General features: G+C 50.2%; 2 protein-coding genes across 2 annotated transcripts in view; both read right to left on the bottom strand.

Moving 5' to 3' along the window:
* RNF126 (ring finger protein 126) overlaps positions 1-12,923 on the bottom strand; it is a 767,042-nt gene that overhangs the window by 95,551 nt on the left and 658,568 nt on the right. The gene's annotated exons all lie outside the window — the stretch shown is intronic.
* Positions 1-12,923, bottom strand: part of NFIC (nuclear factor I C) — a gene marked incomplete at its 3' end in the record, with an annotated part of 80,658 nt that overhangs the window by 18,424 nt on the left and 49,311 nt on the right. The window contains exons 3-4 of the mRNA XM_083594731.1: positions 2,422-2,496; positions 1,142-1,216 (exon numbers count right to left, since the gene is read on the bottom strand). Of these exons, the coding sequence (XP_083450857.1) occupies positions 1,142-1,216; positions 2,422-2,496 (150 nt within the window). The remainder of the gene's footprint in view (positions 1-1,141; positions 1,217-2,421; positions 2,497-12,923) is intronic.

Here is a 12,923-nt window from a genome sequence, read left to right as displayed (position 1 = left end):
TCAAGCCTGCCACACAACTGCAGCGATTTTGACCGAATCTGACTGGACGCCCCCTGGGCTCGAGCAGACAGCTTTGCATCAGTGTTTGGGCAGAACTGGCAGCAAACCTTTACTTCCTTTCCAAAACTAATTATTTGTATTAGTTTTCCAGTTTTTTTAGCAAATCGACACCAAATGTAATGCAATTTCCCCATTAAGTTGACTTCCTACCCTCTGTCGTCAACGTGTTCTTTCTTTCCCGTTTACTACTTTATATTGCATTATTATATTGCATTATTCGGGACGCAGGTGGCGCTGTGGGTTAAACCACTGAGCCTAGGGCTTGCTGATCAGAAGGTCGGCGGTTTGAATCCCCGCAATGACGGGGTGAGCTTCCGTTGCTCGGTCCCTGCTCCTGCCAACCTAGCAGTTCGAAAGCACGTCAAAGTGCAAGTAGATAAATAGGTACCGCTCCGGCGGGAAGGCAAACGGCGTTTCCGTGCACTGCTCTGGTTCGCCAGAAGCAGCTTAGTCCTGCTGGCCACATGACCCGGAAGCTGTACGAAGGCTCCCTCGGCCAGTAAAGCGAGATGAGCGCTGCAACCCCAGAGTCGGCCACGACTGGACCTAATGGTCAGGGGTCCCTTTACCTTTACCTTTATTGCATTATTTATTTCCTCCCCCCTAAAAAAAGAGCTCCCGTCCGCCATTAATCGTGCGGCCAACTGGAAGTTGCATTATTTATTTCCGGTTCACACCCCATTTCTTAGGTCTCCCCAAGTTATTTTCAATTTATATATCCTCCCCCCTCTTTTCTTTCCCCTTCTCCCTCAGCTGTCTATTTGTCAATTCCTACTCGTATACTTTCTGATTCCCTTAAAAACAAAATAAAAAAGAACGAAAGCGAAACAAAGGAGTTTACTCTGCCCGAATTGGACGCCATCTTGAATCACGGCTAGGAATCAAATCAGTTTTGTCGACACAGACTGGGAGCAGCCCTTCCTCCTTGCACAACTATGATCGTGCAGCTGCAGAGTGCAAGACTGCTCGTGCAAAAGTTACCCTGCCGGCACAACGCACAAAACAAACGAACACCAGAACCACAGGCCAGGTTTTCACGAAGGCCAGCTATACAAGAAGCGGCAAAGAGGGGCCTACTCACTCCGGGAAACTTGGATCAGCTCCGTGACGCTGAACACCCCGGACGTGACGAAGTTCTCTTGGAAATCTGTCGCGTCTACAGAAAAAGGGGGAAAGAGAGATTAATTGAGCACAGGGAGCATAACAACCTGGGAGGAATTGAAACGGGGAAACCAGGTGCACGAACTGGATGCTTCGCTTTCCTTTTTATTAAAAATAAATAAATTGCCAGGATGAAACAGGAGGCATTCTCTGTTTAGGGGAGGTATTCCCTGTGTAGAGGAGGTATTCTCTGTTTAGAAGAAGCACTGCCTGTTTAGGGGAAGTATTATCTATTTAGAAAAGGCATTCTCTGTTTAGAAGAGGCATCCCTTGTTTAGAGGAGGTATTCTCTATTTAGAGAAGGTATCCTCTGTTTAGAAGAAGCACTCCCTGTTTCGAAGAGGTATTCTCTGTTTAGAGGAAACACTCCCTGTTTAGAGGAGGTATTCTCTGTTTAGGGGAGGTATTCTCTGTTTAGAAGAGGCATCCCTTGTTTAGAGGAGGTATTCTCTATTTAGAGAAGGTATCCTCTGTTTAGAAGAAGCACTCCCTGTTTCGAAGAGGTATTCTCTGTTTAGGGGAGGTATTCTCTGTTTAGAAGAGGCATCCCTTGTTTAGAGGAGGTATTCTCTATTTAGAGAAGGTATCCTCTGTTTAGAAGAAGCACTCCCTGTTTAGAGGAGGTATTCTCTGTTTAAAGGAGGTATCCTCTGTCTACAAGAAGCATTCCCTGTTTCGAAGGAGCACTCCCTGTTTCGAAGAGGTATTCTCTGTTTAGAAGAAGCACTCCCTGTTTAGAAGAGGTATTCTCTGCTTAGAGGAGATAATCTCTGTTTAGATACTCCCTGTTTAGCAGAGGCATTCCCTCCTGAGAATCAGGGATGCCTCTGTAGCCAGGATGGCCAGGGAGCAAGGATGATGGGAGCTGTAGCATCTAGAGGCCCTCAGGTACCCAGATACCTGACTTAAGAGGTATCGTTTCCTTACTACCTGCAAGAGACGGAGGAATGCCTCTGTGTATAAAAGGAATTCCCTCTCGAGGAAAGAAGGACGCCTTAGAGGAAAAACGGGGAGCATGGGGGTCTCCAGAGCTTGCGGGACTCCAGCTCATATCAGCCCCAGCCAACAGCTCGGCCAATGGTCAGGAATGATGGGAGTTGTAGTCCAACTACAATTGGCGTTCTCCTCCCATCCCTGCTATAGGGACATAAGGCGTTTCTCCTCTTCCCACTTTTGTGCGCTGAGCATTCCTCAACTCACCCAGCGTGATGATGGGCTTGCTATCCTCCTGGTCAGAGCCGATTCCCGTCCTGGGGCTACTACTTTGATCTGAATCTGAAAAGGAAAGACGGAGGCGTGAGCTTTGCGACTGCAAACGGCCCGGGCTAATGATATCTCCGATTACCTTGCACCAAAATGCATTCAGAGATCCGCAAAGGAAGAAATATAAACAGCATTTGGGACTTTTTTAGCTTAAAAGAAACCGGATGCGGGTGGGGCTGTGGTCTAAACCTGTTCCTCCATGGACAATGGTGAGTCCAAAATGACTCCCAGGCTGCGCACCTGGTCCTTCAGGGGCACAGTCGCCCCATTCAGGACCAGGGAGTCCCCCACACCTGCCTGCCCCCTGTCCCCCCAAAACAGTACTTCTGTCTTGTCAGGATTCAGCCTCAATCTCCAACCGCCTCCAGACCCTCACAGACTCACATTATCACGCTCACTTTCAGCCCGTGTGACGGGTCACGATTATGGATGGCCACACATGCCCATTCGTGGAATGAATCTGTGGCCCGATGAGAGAACATTCCTGCTGGACAGACAGAGCCTGTCTAGCCTCCAGTTCTCCCAGTGGCTAAACCAGTTGCCCCAAGATACATCTTCTTTCGTTGAGATTGGAGGGACTAGGCATGCCAGACCCCCCAAAAAGCTCCACAACTTTTGTGTCCAGATTTTCACTTCCTTTTCTTTCATATATAACTTTTTATTGGGTTTTCTAAAGAAGAAACAAGGGACGCGGGTGGCGCTGTGGTCTAAACCACAGAGCCTAGGGCTTGCCGATCGGAAGGTTGGCGGTTCAAATCCTCGCGACGGGGTGAGCTCCCGTTTCTCGGTCCCTGCTCCTGCCAACCTAGCCGTTCGAAAGCACATCAAGTGCAAGTAGATAAATAGGTACCACTCCGGTGGGAAGGTAAACGGCGTTTCCGTGCACTGCTCTGGTTTCACCAGAAGCAGCTTAGTCAACCTGGCCACATGACCCAGAAAAACTGTCTGCGGACAAACGCCAGCTCCCTCAGCCAGTAAAGCAAGAGGAGCGCCGCAACCCCAGAGTCATTCACCACTGGACTTAACTGTCAGAGGTCCTTTACCTTTACCTTTTTACCTTAGCTTAAAGAAAACAAGGAGAGAAAGAGGCGACAGCTGGGGAAACCCAGCCAAATGGGCACAGTATAATAATTGTTGTTGTTTATAAAAATTCGTGGCCTGCGAAAAGTGGGGAAATCAACTCGAATCTTCTCTAATGTGCACATTTTCTCAAAGCAAATTCCTCTTAATGTTTATATTTCCCCAACCTGATGCACTTCTGCATTTTGCTTTTGCAAATATACGTGTTTATATGCACGCTTTACCCTGGGTTAGTGCATTTCCGCACCCGTCTCTTGGCTGCGCCGCAAAATTCAGAGAAGCGCAAATCTCGGAGCGCGGCAGTGTTTCGCAAACGGCGAAGTAGCTAGGTCCGCTTTTGAAGGCAAAGGCGAGGCAGTGTGGTTCAGTGGTTAGAGTGCCAGATGTGGACCTGGGAGGCCAGGGTTCAAGTCCCCCGTGCTTGGCCGGGGTGAACAAATGAAATTGGATGAATTTTGCCTCCCGTCCCTCACTCTGTGTATCTCGATCGATCCCAATACTTTTTCACAGGGGAGTAATTTCACACACCCAGAAGGATGCGCCAATTGAACTTCTGCCTGCCGGCACGGCAGCACTTTCACATCAGACAGAGTGTGGCAATACCCGCTAATGACCTCCCCCCCCTCAACCCTGGACATGGGCGTATTCAATATTTTTGTCGGGGCAGCCAAAGTTGTCGAGCCATTCCTGGGAAATCACGGGTAAAATTACCCCATAAATAGGACATTGTGGGGGGCAGGTTTCTGCTAAGGGTGAGGGCAGAACCTCAAATAATTGAGTACCTTGGTTCTCAAACTTAATCCGTTCCGGAAGTCCGTTCCAAAACCGAAGCGTTCCAAAACCATGCTTTCCCATAGAAACTTCTGCCCTAATATGTTGGACTTTGGGGTGCTATTTTCAACACCTCTTGGCGCACACTTGGCCACAATCCGTGCATTTTTCTGCACATCGCTTGGCCAGAGAACAGCACCACGACATTCGGGGAAGTGCGGCTTTCGACGGAGGGCTGTGTTTTAGGTTTCTGTAGAGTTTTTGGAAAGAGCAAGCGAGATAGGTAAAGGTAAAGGGACCCCTGACCGTTAGGTCTTGTTATGACTGACTCTGGGGTTGCGGCGCTCATCTGGCTTTATTGGCTGAGGGAGCCGGCATACAGCTTCCGGGTCATGTGGCCAGCAGGACTAAGCCGCTTCTGGCGAACCAGAGCAGCGCATGGAAACGCCGTTTACCTTCCCGCCGGAGCGGTACCTATTGATCTACTTGCACTTTGAGGTGCTTTCGAACTGCTAGGTTGGCAGGAGCAGGGACCGAGCAATGGGAGCTCACCCTGTGGTGGGGATTTGAACCGCTGACCTTCCGATCTGCAAGTCCTAGGCTCTGTGGTTTAACGAGATAAGCTTGGCATTGAATGCAAACTGAATCAGCTGCCTCCTTGATGGCTGATCATCGACGGGACTCTATATCTGGGGCAGCCGACAGTCCGATCTTTCCACCGACCGAGATGAGAAAGCAACAAGGTGGAAAGGGGAGAGGAGGCTGAGGGAACGCTCCACAAGGGAGGGGGTTCAAAAAAGCGTTAGGGGGTGCCAGCTCTGCAGGCAAAGGGGGGGACCTAACTGGGCTCCAGAGCCCCACAGTTGTGCCACAGACAAATGTACAGTGGTACCTCAGGTTACATACGCTTCAGGTTACATACGCTTCAGGTTACAGACTCCGCTAACCCAGAAATATTACCTCGGGTTAAGAACTTTGCTTCAGGATGAGAACAGAAATTGTGCTCCGGCGGTGCGGCAGCAGCAGGAGGCCCCATTAGCTAAAGTGGTGCTTCAGGTTAAGAACAGTTTCAGGTTTAGAACGGACCTCCGGAACGAATTAAGTGCTTAACCCGAGGTACCACTGTAGTTCAAGGGAGCCGTGGGCCCCAAAAGGTTGCAAAACCCTGGGCTTAAATGCTTGGGTGAGATTGCGTTGCAGCCGGTTGACTTTCTGCTGCAGTTTTTGTGTGTGCGCGCGCCGGACCAGGCCTTCGTTGAAGGGAGAGCCACGGGGACTCTCCGTGCAGAGAGAGGTGGGGAGAAAAAACTCACCCACTGCAGCAACTCGCCTTTCGCCTCCCCACACCCGACTCGCCGGCCCCCTCCTCCCTCCTTCATCAGAAATACAGCTCACGCCTCGGCCAGGCTGCAGCCCAGAACTCTCCGTTCCAGGCTTTCCATCTTATCTAAAAATAATCAGGCTCTCCGGGCCGTCAGCAGAGCAGACGCTGAGCTCAGCACTAATGGTTCCTAGTAGCATCTTGGATTAGACAACCGCACCCCCCCCTACTCCGCTCTGCTAGCCCAGGGTCTGCTCTTTCTGGCCCCCACCCACCCACAGACAAAACGCCCCACACGCAAACCCCTCTTTCTGTTCCTTCTGCAGAGCAGCCGGGCAGAAATCAGCACGTTCCCCGCTGATCCTTGAACCAGGAGCCGTTTTCAAACCAGGGTCTTTCTTTCCATGGGTGTCATAGATGTGGCCGTGGGGGGGGGGAGAGGGGGCAGCTGAGACCCTGCTAGATCCTTAAAAATTATTGATAGTGCACAATGAATGTTGGTGCTGGAGGAGACTCTGGAGAGTCCCATGGACTGCAAGAAGATCAAACCTCTCCATTCAGAAGGAAATCAGCCCTGAGTGCTCACTGGAAGGACAGATCCTGAAGCTGAGGCTCCAAGACTTTGGCCACCTCATGAGAAGAGAAGACTCCCTGGAAAAGACCCTGATGTTGGGGAAGATGGAGGGCACAAGGAGAAGGGGACGACGGAGGACGAGATGGTGGGACAATGCAAAACGGATTAATCAGTTCTGGACTTTTAAAAACAACCCCTAAAACAGCAATTGAACATGGATTTCGCTATCTAGCCTGACCGTCGATCCATAAAACGAAAGCAACAAACAATGTGCTGCAGTCGCACAATCAGTCCATCAGTAGCCAAACTGGGTTCTATATAGTCACAAAAACACAACAAAAAGAGCCACAAAAAGGCAAAATAAATGGCAAAAACAGACCTCAGCGTAACAAATTGGAGCACGTTCTGCTTCCGGAAAAAGTTTGCAAACCAGAACACTTACTTCAGGGTTTGCAGTGTTTGAGTTCCAAGTTGTTTGAGTACCAAGGCGTTTGAGAACCAAGGGACCACTGTGGTCGCTTTTAACCTTTTGTCCTTGTTTTTAATCTTTTAAAGTTATGTATATAATCACCTTTGAAGCACAGTGGGACCTCGGTTGTCGAATGCTGACGTCCTTTTCCATACCCTCCCACATTTCTCCAATGAAAATAGGTAAAGGGACCCCTGGCCATTAGGTCCAGTCGTGGCCGACTCTGGGGTTGCGGCGCTCATCTCGCTTTACTGGTCGAGGGAGCCGGCGTACAGCTTCCGGGTCATGGGGCCAGCAGGACTAAGCCGCTTCTGGCGAACCAGAGCAGCGCATGGAAACGCCGTTTACCTTCCCGCCGGAGTGGTACCTATTTATCTACTTGTACTTTGACGTGCTTTCAAACTGCTAGGTTGGCAGGAGCAGGGACCGAGCAACGGGAGCTCACCCGTCATTGCGGGGATTCAAACTGCCGACCTTCTGATCGGCAAGCCCTAGGCTCTCTGGTTTAACCCACAGCGCCACCCGCGTCCCTCCAATGAAAATAGGGGTGTCCTATTCCATCATCATAATCCTTTTCTCATTTATACCCCACTTCTTTGACTGTGTTGCCCCAGCCACTCTGGGCAGCTTCCAACACATATAAAAACATAATAAAACATCAAACATCAAAAAACCCTTCCCTCTACAGGGCTGCCTTCAGAGGTCTTCTCAGGGTTCTATAGTTACTTATTTCCTCTTTTTAAAAAATATTTTATTAGTTGAATATAAGAAAAATAACTCCACACCCTCAAACATTACTCCGATTAAAATAGGGGCGGCCTAAGGGACACTCCGAGGTCAGATCGGAAACCGGGACAGCTTCTGCGAATCCTGGGCTGTCCCTGAAAAATAGGGACGCTTGGAGGGTTTGCCTATTGCTTCTGCATGAGTTTCTGTTCTGAACAGACCTTCTGATTGCAAGATCAGGGACTCGTGCAGAGACACGGCGGGCGTACTCAATTCAAATCTCAGAGTCTTTCAGCAGCAGCCATCTTGAAATATGAATGCAAACGTTGGAGGGCGTGCGTGCGTATCGAAATCTACTAGCGGGACATTTTGGGGGTCAGATCAGAAACCGGGACGGCTTCTGCAAATCCTGGGCTGTCCCTGAAAAATAGGGACGCTTGGAGGGTTTGCCTACTGACTCTGCATGAGTTTCTGTTCTGAACGGGCCTCCCGATTGCAATAATAATAATAATAATAATAATAATAATAATAATAATAATAATAATTTATTTATACCCCGCCCATCTGGCTGGGCTTCCCCAGCCACTCTGGGCGCCTTCCAAAAAAATATTAAAATACTGTAACACATCAAACAAGATCGGGGACTCGTGCAGAGACACAGCGGGCGGACCCAATTCAAATCTTAGAGTCTTACATGCAAACATTGGTGTGTGTATCAAAATTACTAGCGGGGCATTTCAGGGGTCGGATTGGAAACCGGGACAGCTTCTGCGAATCCTGGGCTGTCCCTGGGAGACAGGGCCTGATTCCCATTTCTTTTCTGTTTTTAAAACGGCGCTCACCTGCAGAGAGGGTGCAACTGCCAGGCAGACTCGAGCGCAGCTGCGGTTAATAAAACGCAGAGGCCGTGCCCAGCCGGGTACCATGAGCCAAAAAAGACGACGACAAGCGGAGGAATAACCCGTCCAGGAGAGTTGCCAACGGTGGCGTTTGTCCGAACTCTCCCTTCAAAATCCTGGCCCCCTGTTTTCATCTGCTCAGCTCGCTCCCGGCTTTGGGAACTGGGCCGGCGCCAGAGCGCCCTGCCAAAAATATTTCTCCTCCCCGTATCTCTTTCCATCTCTCTCTCTCTCTCTCCGATCTGCAAGCGTGCTCACTTTCGGGCTCCCAAAATCCACAGGCCTCCCTCAGCGTCCCGTTTCGCAGCCGCTCTGTCCGGATCCGTCGTGCGGTTGTAGGGAAAGGGTTACCGGCGAGGACGGGGACCCGAGAGTGTCCCATTGCGGGTACAGTTTTGCATCTGTACCTTTTGTTCGCCACTATTGCAAAATGCCACCCCCCCACAAAAAATAAAATTTGTTCTGGAAACGTGTGGCATTCTTTTCCTTGGCTAGAAATTATGGGGTGGCGGTCCCGTTCCCCCCCCCCATTTTGTTTGTGTGCAGACACGGTGTTGGAGTGTGTTTGCACAATTTGTGCCTGGGGGGGGGAATTCGAAAGCAAAATGGGGGTGTTTACACACCTTCCCAACACGTGGCGAGTGTCGGCAGTTAGGGGAGGCCATTTTGTAGCCTCCCCCTTCCCCGACGCCCCACCCACCCCACCAACGGCCATTTTGTGCCGAGTTCGAAACCTCGGAGACGGGGAGGAACAGCAGGAGGATGGGGTGGGGGGAAGAACGGACCACGTGGAGAGCAGGGAAAGAGCACCCCCCCCAAAAAAATTGCCTTTGCCCCTCTGCCACAAAAACAAACTAAAGTTAAAATGTCAAGGTTGCTACACCGCCATGGGAAAACGTGCCAAACACCACTCAATTGCTGCGGTCGGCAAACTCGATTCCCTACGGACTCCGAAGACCCCCAAGAATCTGATGAAATAACCCAAAGTGCTGTTTCTTTTTTAAAAATATGTGCCAATGTGGACAAACCACCATACGGAAATCTTTTTTATTATTATTTTGTTTTCTTCCCCCTTCCCTCTCTCTTTCCCCTTAGCTCCATATTCTCTCAAAAGGAATCGGATTTTATTTTATTTATTTTAAATCGAGGGAGGGAGAAGAGGGAGGAAACGAGAGAAAGAGAAAGGGGGGGTGGAAAAAAGAGAGAGAGAGAGAGAGAGAGAGACGAGGTTTCCAACCGAAAAGAACACACAGTTTGCCAGCTGTTTACTTTGGACATGGAATTTTGGCTCTTGCTCTCGCAGCTTATATATATATATTTATTTTCAAAAAAAAAAAAAAGTCTCGTTCCAGGCCTCCAGCCTTTTCCCGGACGGTCCTAAATGCCAACCGCTATCTCCCCGCAGCTCCTCCTCCTCCTCTCTCGTGCGCGACGGCGCATGCATGCGCAAAGGCAGCCATTTTGCAAGCAGCGAAAGGACACCCCGCGACCCACCGCCTTTCCGAAAAGTTCCTTCCCCACTTGGCAGCCATCTTTTAACAATTTTTTTTTTGAGAATTCCTCTCTGTGCAAAGAGGCAGATCGCCTGCCAAGCGAGAGGGAAGGGCGCCAGGCCGTTGGGCTCAGGAATAGGGGAGGGTTGTCTCCGCACCGGCACATAAACACACACACACTCTCTCTCTCGATATGTTTTTCATTTCGGTTCCGGAAAGGAGCCGCCGGCCGGTACTTGTTGGCAAAGAGGCGCAGTCCGTTGCAAAGCGTCTCGTGGGGAACTAAGCGAGAAAAGGCACAGAGAGAGGAAAAGGACAGGAGCTTTTCCCTTCCTCGTCCCATTTGCAAAAATTTCGGGTTGTTTTTTATACCCACGATTTTCCGGAAGCTGTTTTTTTTATTATTAAATATTTTTTATTAGGGATTTCAACATAATTGATCAAAAATACATCATCCTCATTCCCCCGTTTTTCCCCTCCCCCTCCCCCTAAAAAGAACATAAAACATAAAGTGAAGCAATCGGTTAAGACACAGCTTAAATTCAAATTAAGATCAGAATAAGATCAGATGGTGACCCACAAATTATAACTGCAACTCTAGGAGTTGGGAACACCCAGTCAGTTGGGTGGGGTATAAACAGTAAAATTGTTATTATAGTGATGACTGAATAGGACGTCCCTATTTTCGTCAGAGAAATGTCAAAGGGTATTGCAATGGTTATATGGGGTTGCTCGTGCGTAAGTTGCCGCCACTCCTGGCTAGGTTGCCTGGGTAAACCTTTTCTGTCTGGACAGCCCTTCATTTCATGGCTGTTTCAGTCGCTAGCAGAATCCGTCAGTGGGCGTTTCTTGAACCTCTTCCAGCAAAGAAGTTCTTTGACGCCAAGTCTACGCCTACTTTCCCTGCGCGGAAGTCTTCTGCGCAGGGTGGGTGTGGGTAGCGGAGGACCTGTGCTCTCCCCGCTGGTCTCCGGCGAAGAGTCCTGGAGCCCCCTCGCCGATTCCCCCATCTGCCCCCCTTCACCCCTGGTGTTACGCTGATTTCCTTCCCCAGCCGATGATTCCCCTCTCTCCCTGCTGGGCCCTTCTCCGGCATCGCTTGGGAGCCTTGCCTCCACCTCTAGCTCCGATGTCAGTTCTCTGACAGGCACTTCCCAGTTCCTGTCCCACGTTTGTTGGCAAACCTCCATGGCTTAACAGCTTCCGGAAAACCGGCAAGAGAAACTGATGGATTCTGCGGAATTGGCGAAACTGACGCATAAAGCTATGTGACAAGGATAACTGTGACGTTAAAGAAGAATGGGAACCTTTCACAAAGTGCTTAAAGGAAGAACAAAGTGAACTGGACTCCTGGGCAGGTTTTGAGCAAACGCTCACAAACTCTTTATTGGCAATATAGGTAAAGGTAGAGGGACCCCTGACCATGAGGTCCAGTCGTGGCCGACTCTGGGGTTACAGCGCTCATCTCGCTTTACTGGCCGAGGGAGCCGGCGTACAGCTTCCGGGTCATGTGGCCAGCAGGACTAAGCCACTTCTGGCGAACCAGAGCAGCGCATGGAAACGCCGTTTACCTTCCTGCTGGAGTGGTACCTCTTTATCTACTTGCACTTTGACGTGCTTTCGAACTGCTAGTTTGGCAGGAGCAGGGACCGAGCAACGGGAGCTCGCCCCATCATTGCGGGGATTTGAACCGCCGACCTTCTGATCGGCAAGCCCTAGGCTCTGTGGTTTAAGGCACAAGCAAAGTTACACACGTTTGGATTATCATAAAAGATGTGGGAGGACATGATGAACAACGGGACCCACAAACGGCAGGAGGGGAAGTCCAGGAGATTCTCTGGAATCTTGTTTTCATGTTGAAAAATTTTAATCTGAAAAACCAAATAAATAATTTCTTTTTTTAAAAAATGGATCGATACAGCAAGGCTCTCCTTAGCAGTTTGTTTCGGACCATGCGTGAAACCAAATCCAGCCTGCAGACCAACACGGAAGCCCCTTAACCAGTTTCCAAACTGGTGGGTGGTGGACAGAATCTCTCCCTCGTTTCTTCTTCTTCTTCCTCCAGAGGCGCTTATTGTGAATATCTCCCTCGCTGCCATTCTGAGCTCGCCACCCTGTCTGCTCCAGTCCGGCGCAAATGTTCCATTTATTCATTAAAGGCCCTTTAATCTTCTGATGTCTGCAGCATCGCCATGCCTTTGGCGGACTCCCTCCTCCCCGGTAGACGTTTGAATTCTTCGCCAACTGGAAGAGCGAATCTGTTGCTATCTGGATCGAGAGGCGAAGTGGCTTTTCTCAGCGCGAATTATTGTTCGGAGGGAGGGTTTTGTCCCCCAGCGCTAGTCCTTAATTTAGTCCCTCCAGAGCAGATCTGAGAAAATGGAAGACTAACTTAAGAGTCATTGGTTGACATGGGGTCTACTCTTTAAATCAGAACCGGTGAAGGTCCTGTGTGAGTGCCTGGAGGCGGTTGGAGGATGGATGGAGGCTAACAAACTGAGGTTGAATCCTGACAAGACAGAAGTACTGTTTTGGGGGGACAGGAGGCAGGCAGGTGTGGGGGACTCCCTGGTCCTGAATGGGGTCACTGTGCCCCTGAAGGACCAGGTGCGCAGCCTAGGAGTCATTTTGGACTCACAGCTGTCCATGGAGGCGCAGGTCAATTCTGTACCCAGGGGAGCTCCATCTGGTACGCAGGATGAGACCCTCCCTGCCCGCAGAATGTCTGGCCACAGTGGTGCATGCTCTGGTTATCTCCTGCTTGGACTACTGCAATGCGCTCTACGTGGGGCTACCTTGAAGGTGACCCGGAAACTGCAATTAATCCAGAATGCGGCAGCCAGACTGGGGACTGGGAGAGGGTGCCGGGACCACATAACACCAGTCGTGAGAGATCTGCATTGGCTCCCAGTACATTTCCGAACACAATTCAAAGTGTTGGTGCTGACCTTTAAAGTCCTAAACAGCCTCGGTCCTGTATACCTGAAGGAGCGTCTCCACCGCCATCATTCAGCCCGGACACTGAGATCCATCTTTGAGAGCCTTCTGGTGGTTCCCTCATTGTGAGAAGTGAGGTTACAGGGAACCAGACAGAGGGCCTTCCCGG

Source organism: Podarcis filfolensis (assembly GCF_964270895.1).
Source record: "Podarcis filfolensis genome assembly, chromosome: 18".
Classification (NCBI taxonomy): Eukaryota; Metazoa; Chordata; class Lepidosauria; order Squamata; family Lacertidae; genus Podarcis; species Podarcis filfolensis.
The sequence above is the reverse complement of the archived record's forward strand: the minus strand, read 5'-3'. Positions and strand labels throughout refer to the sequence as shown.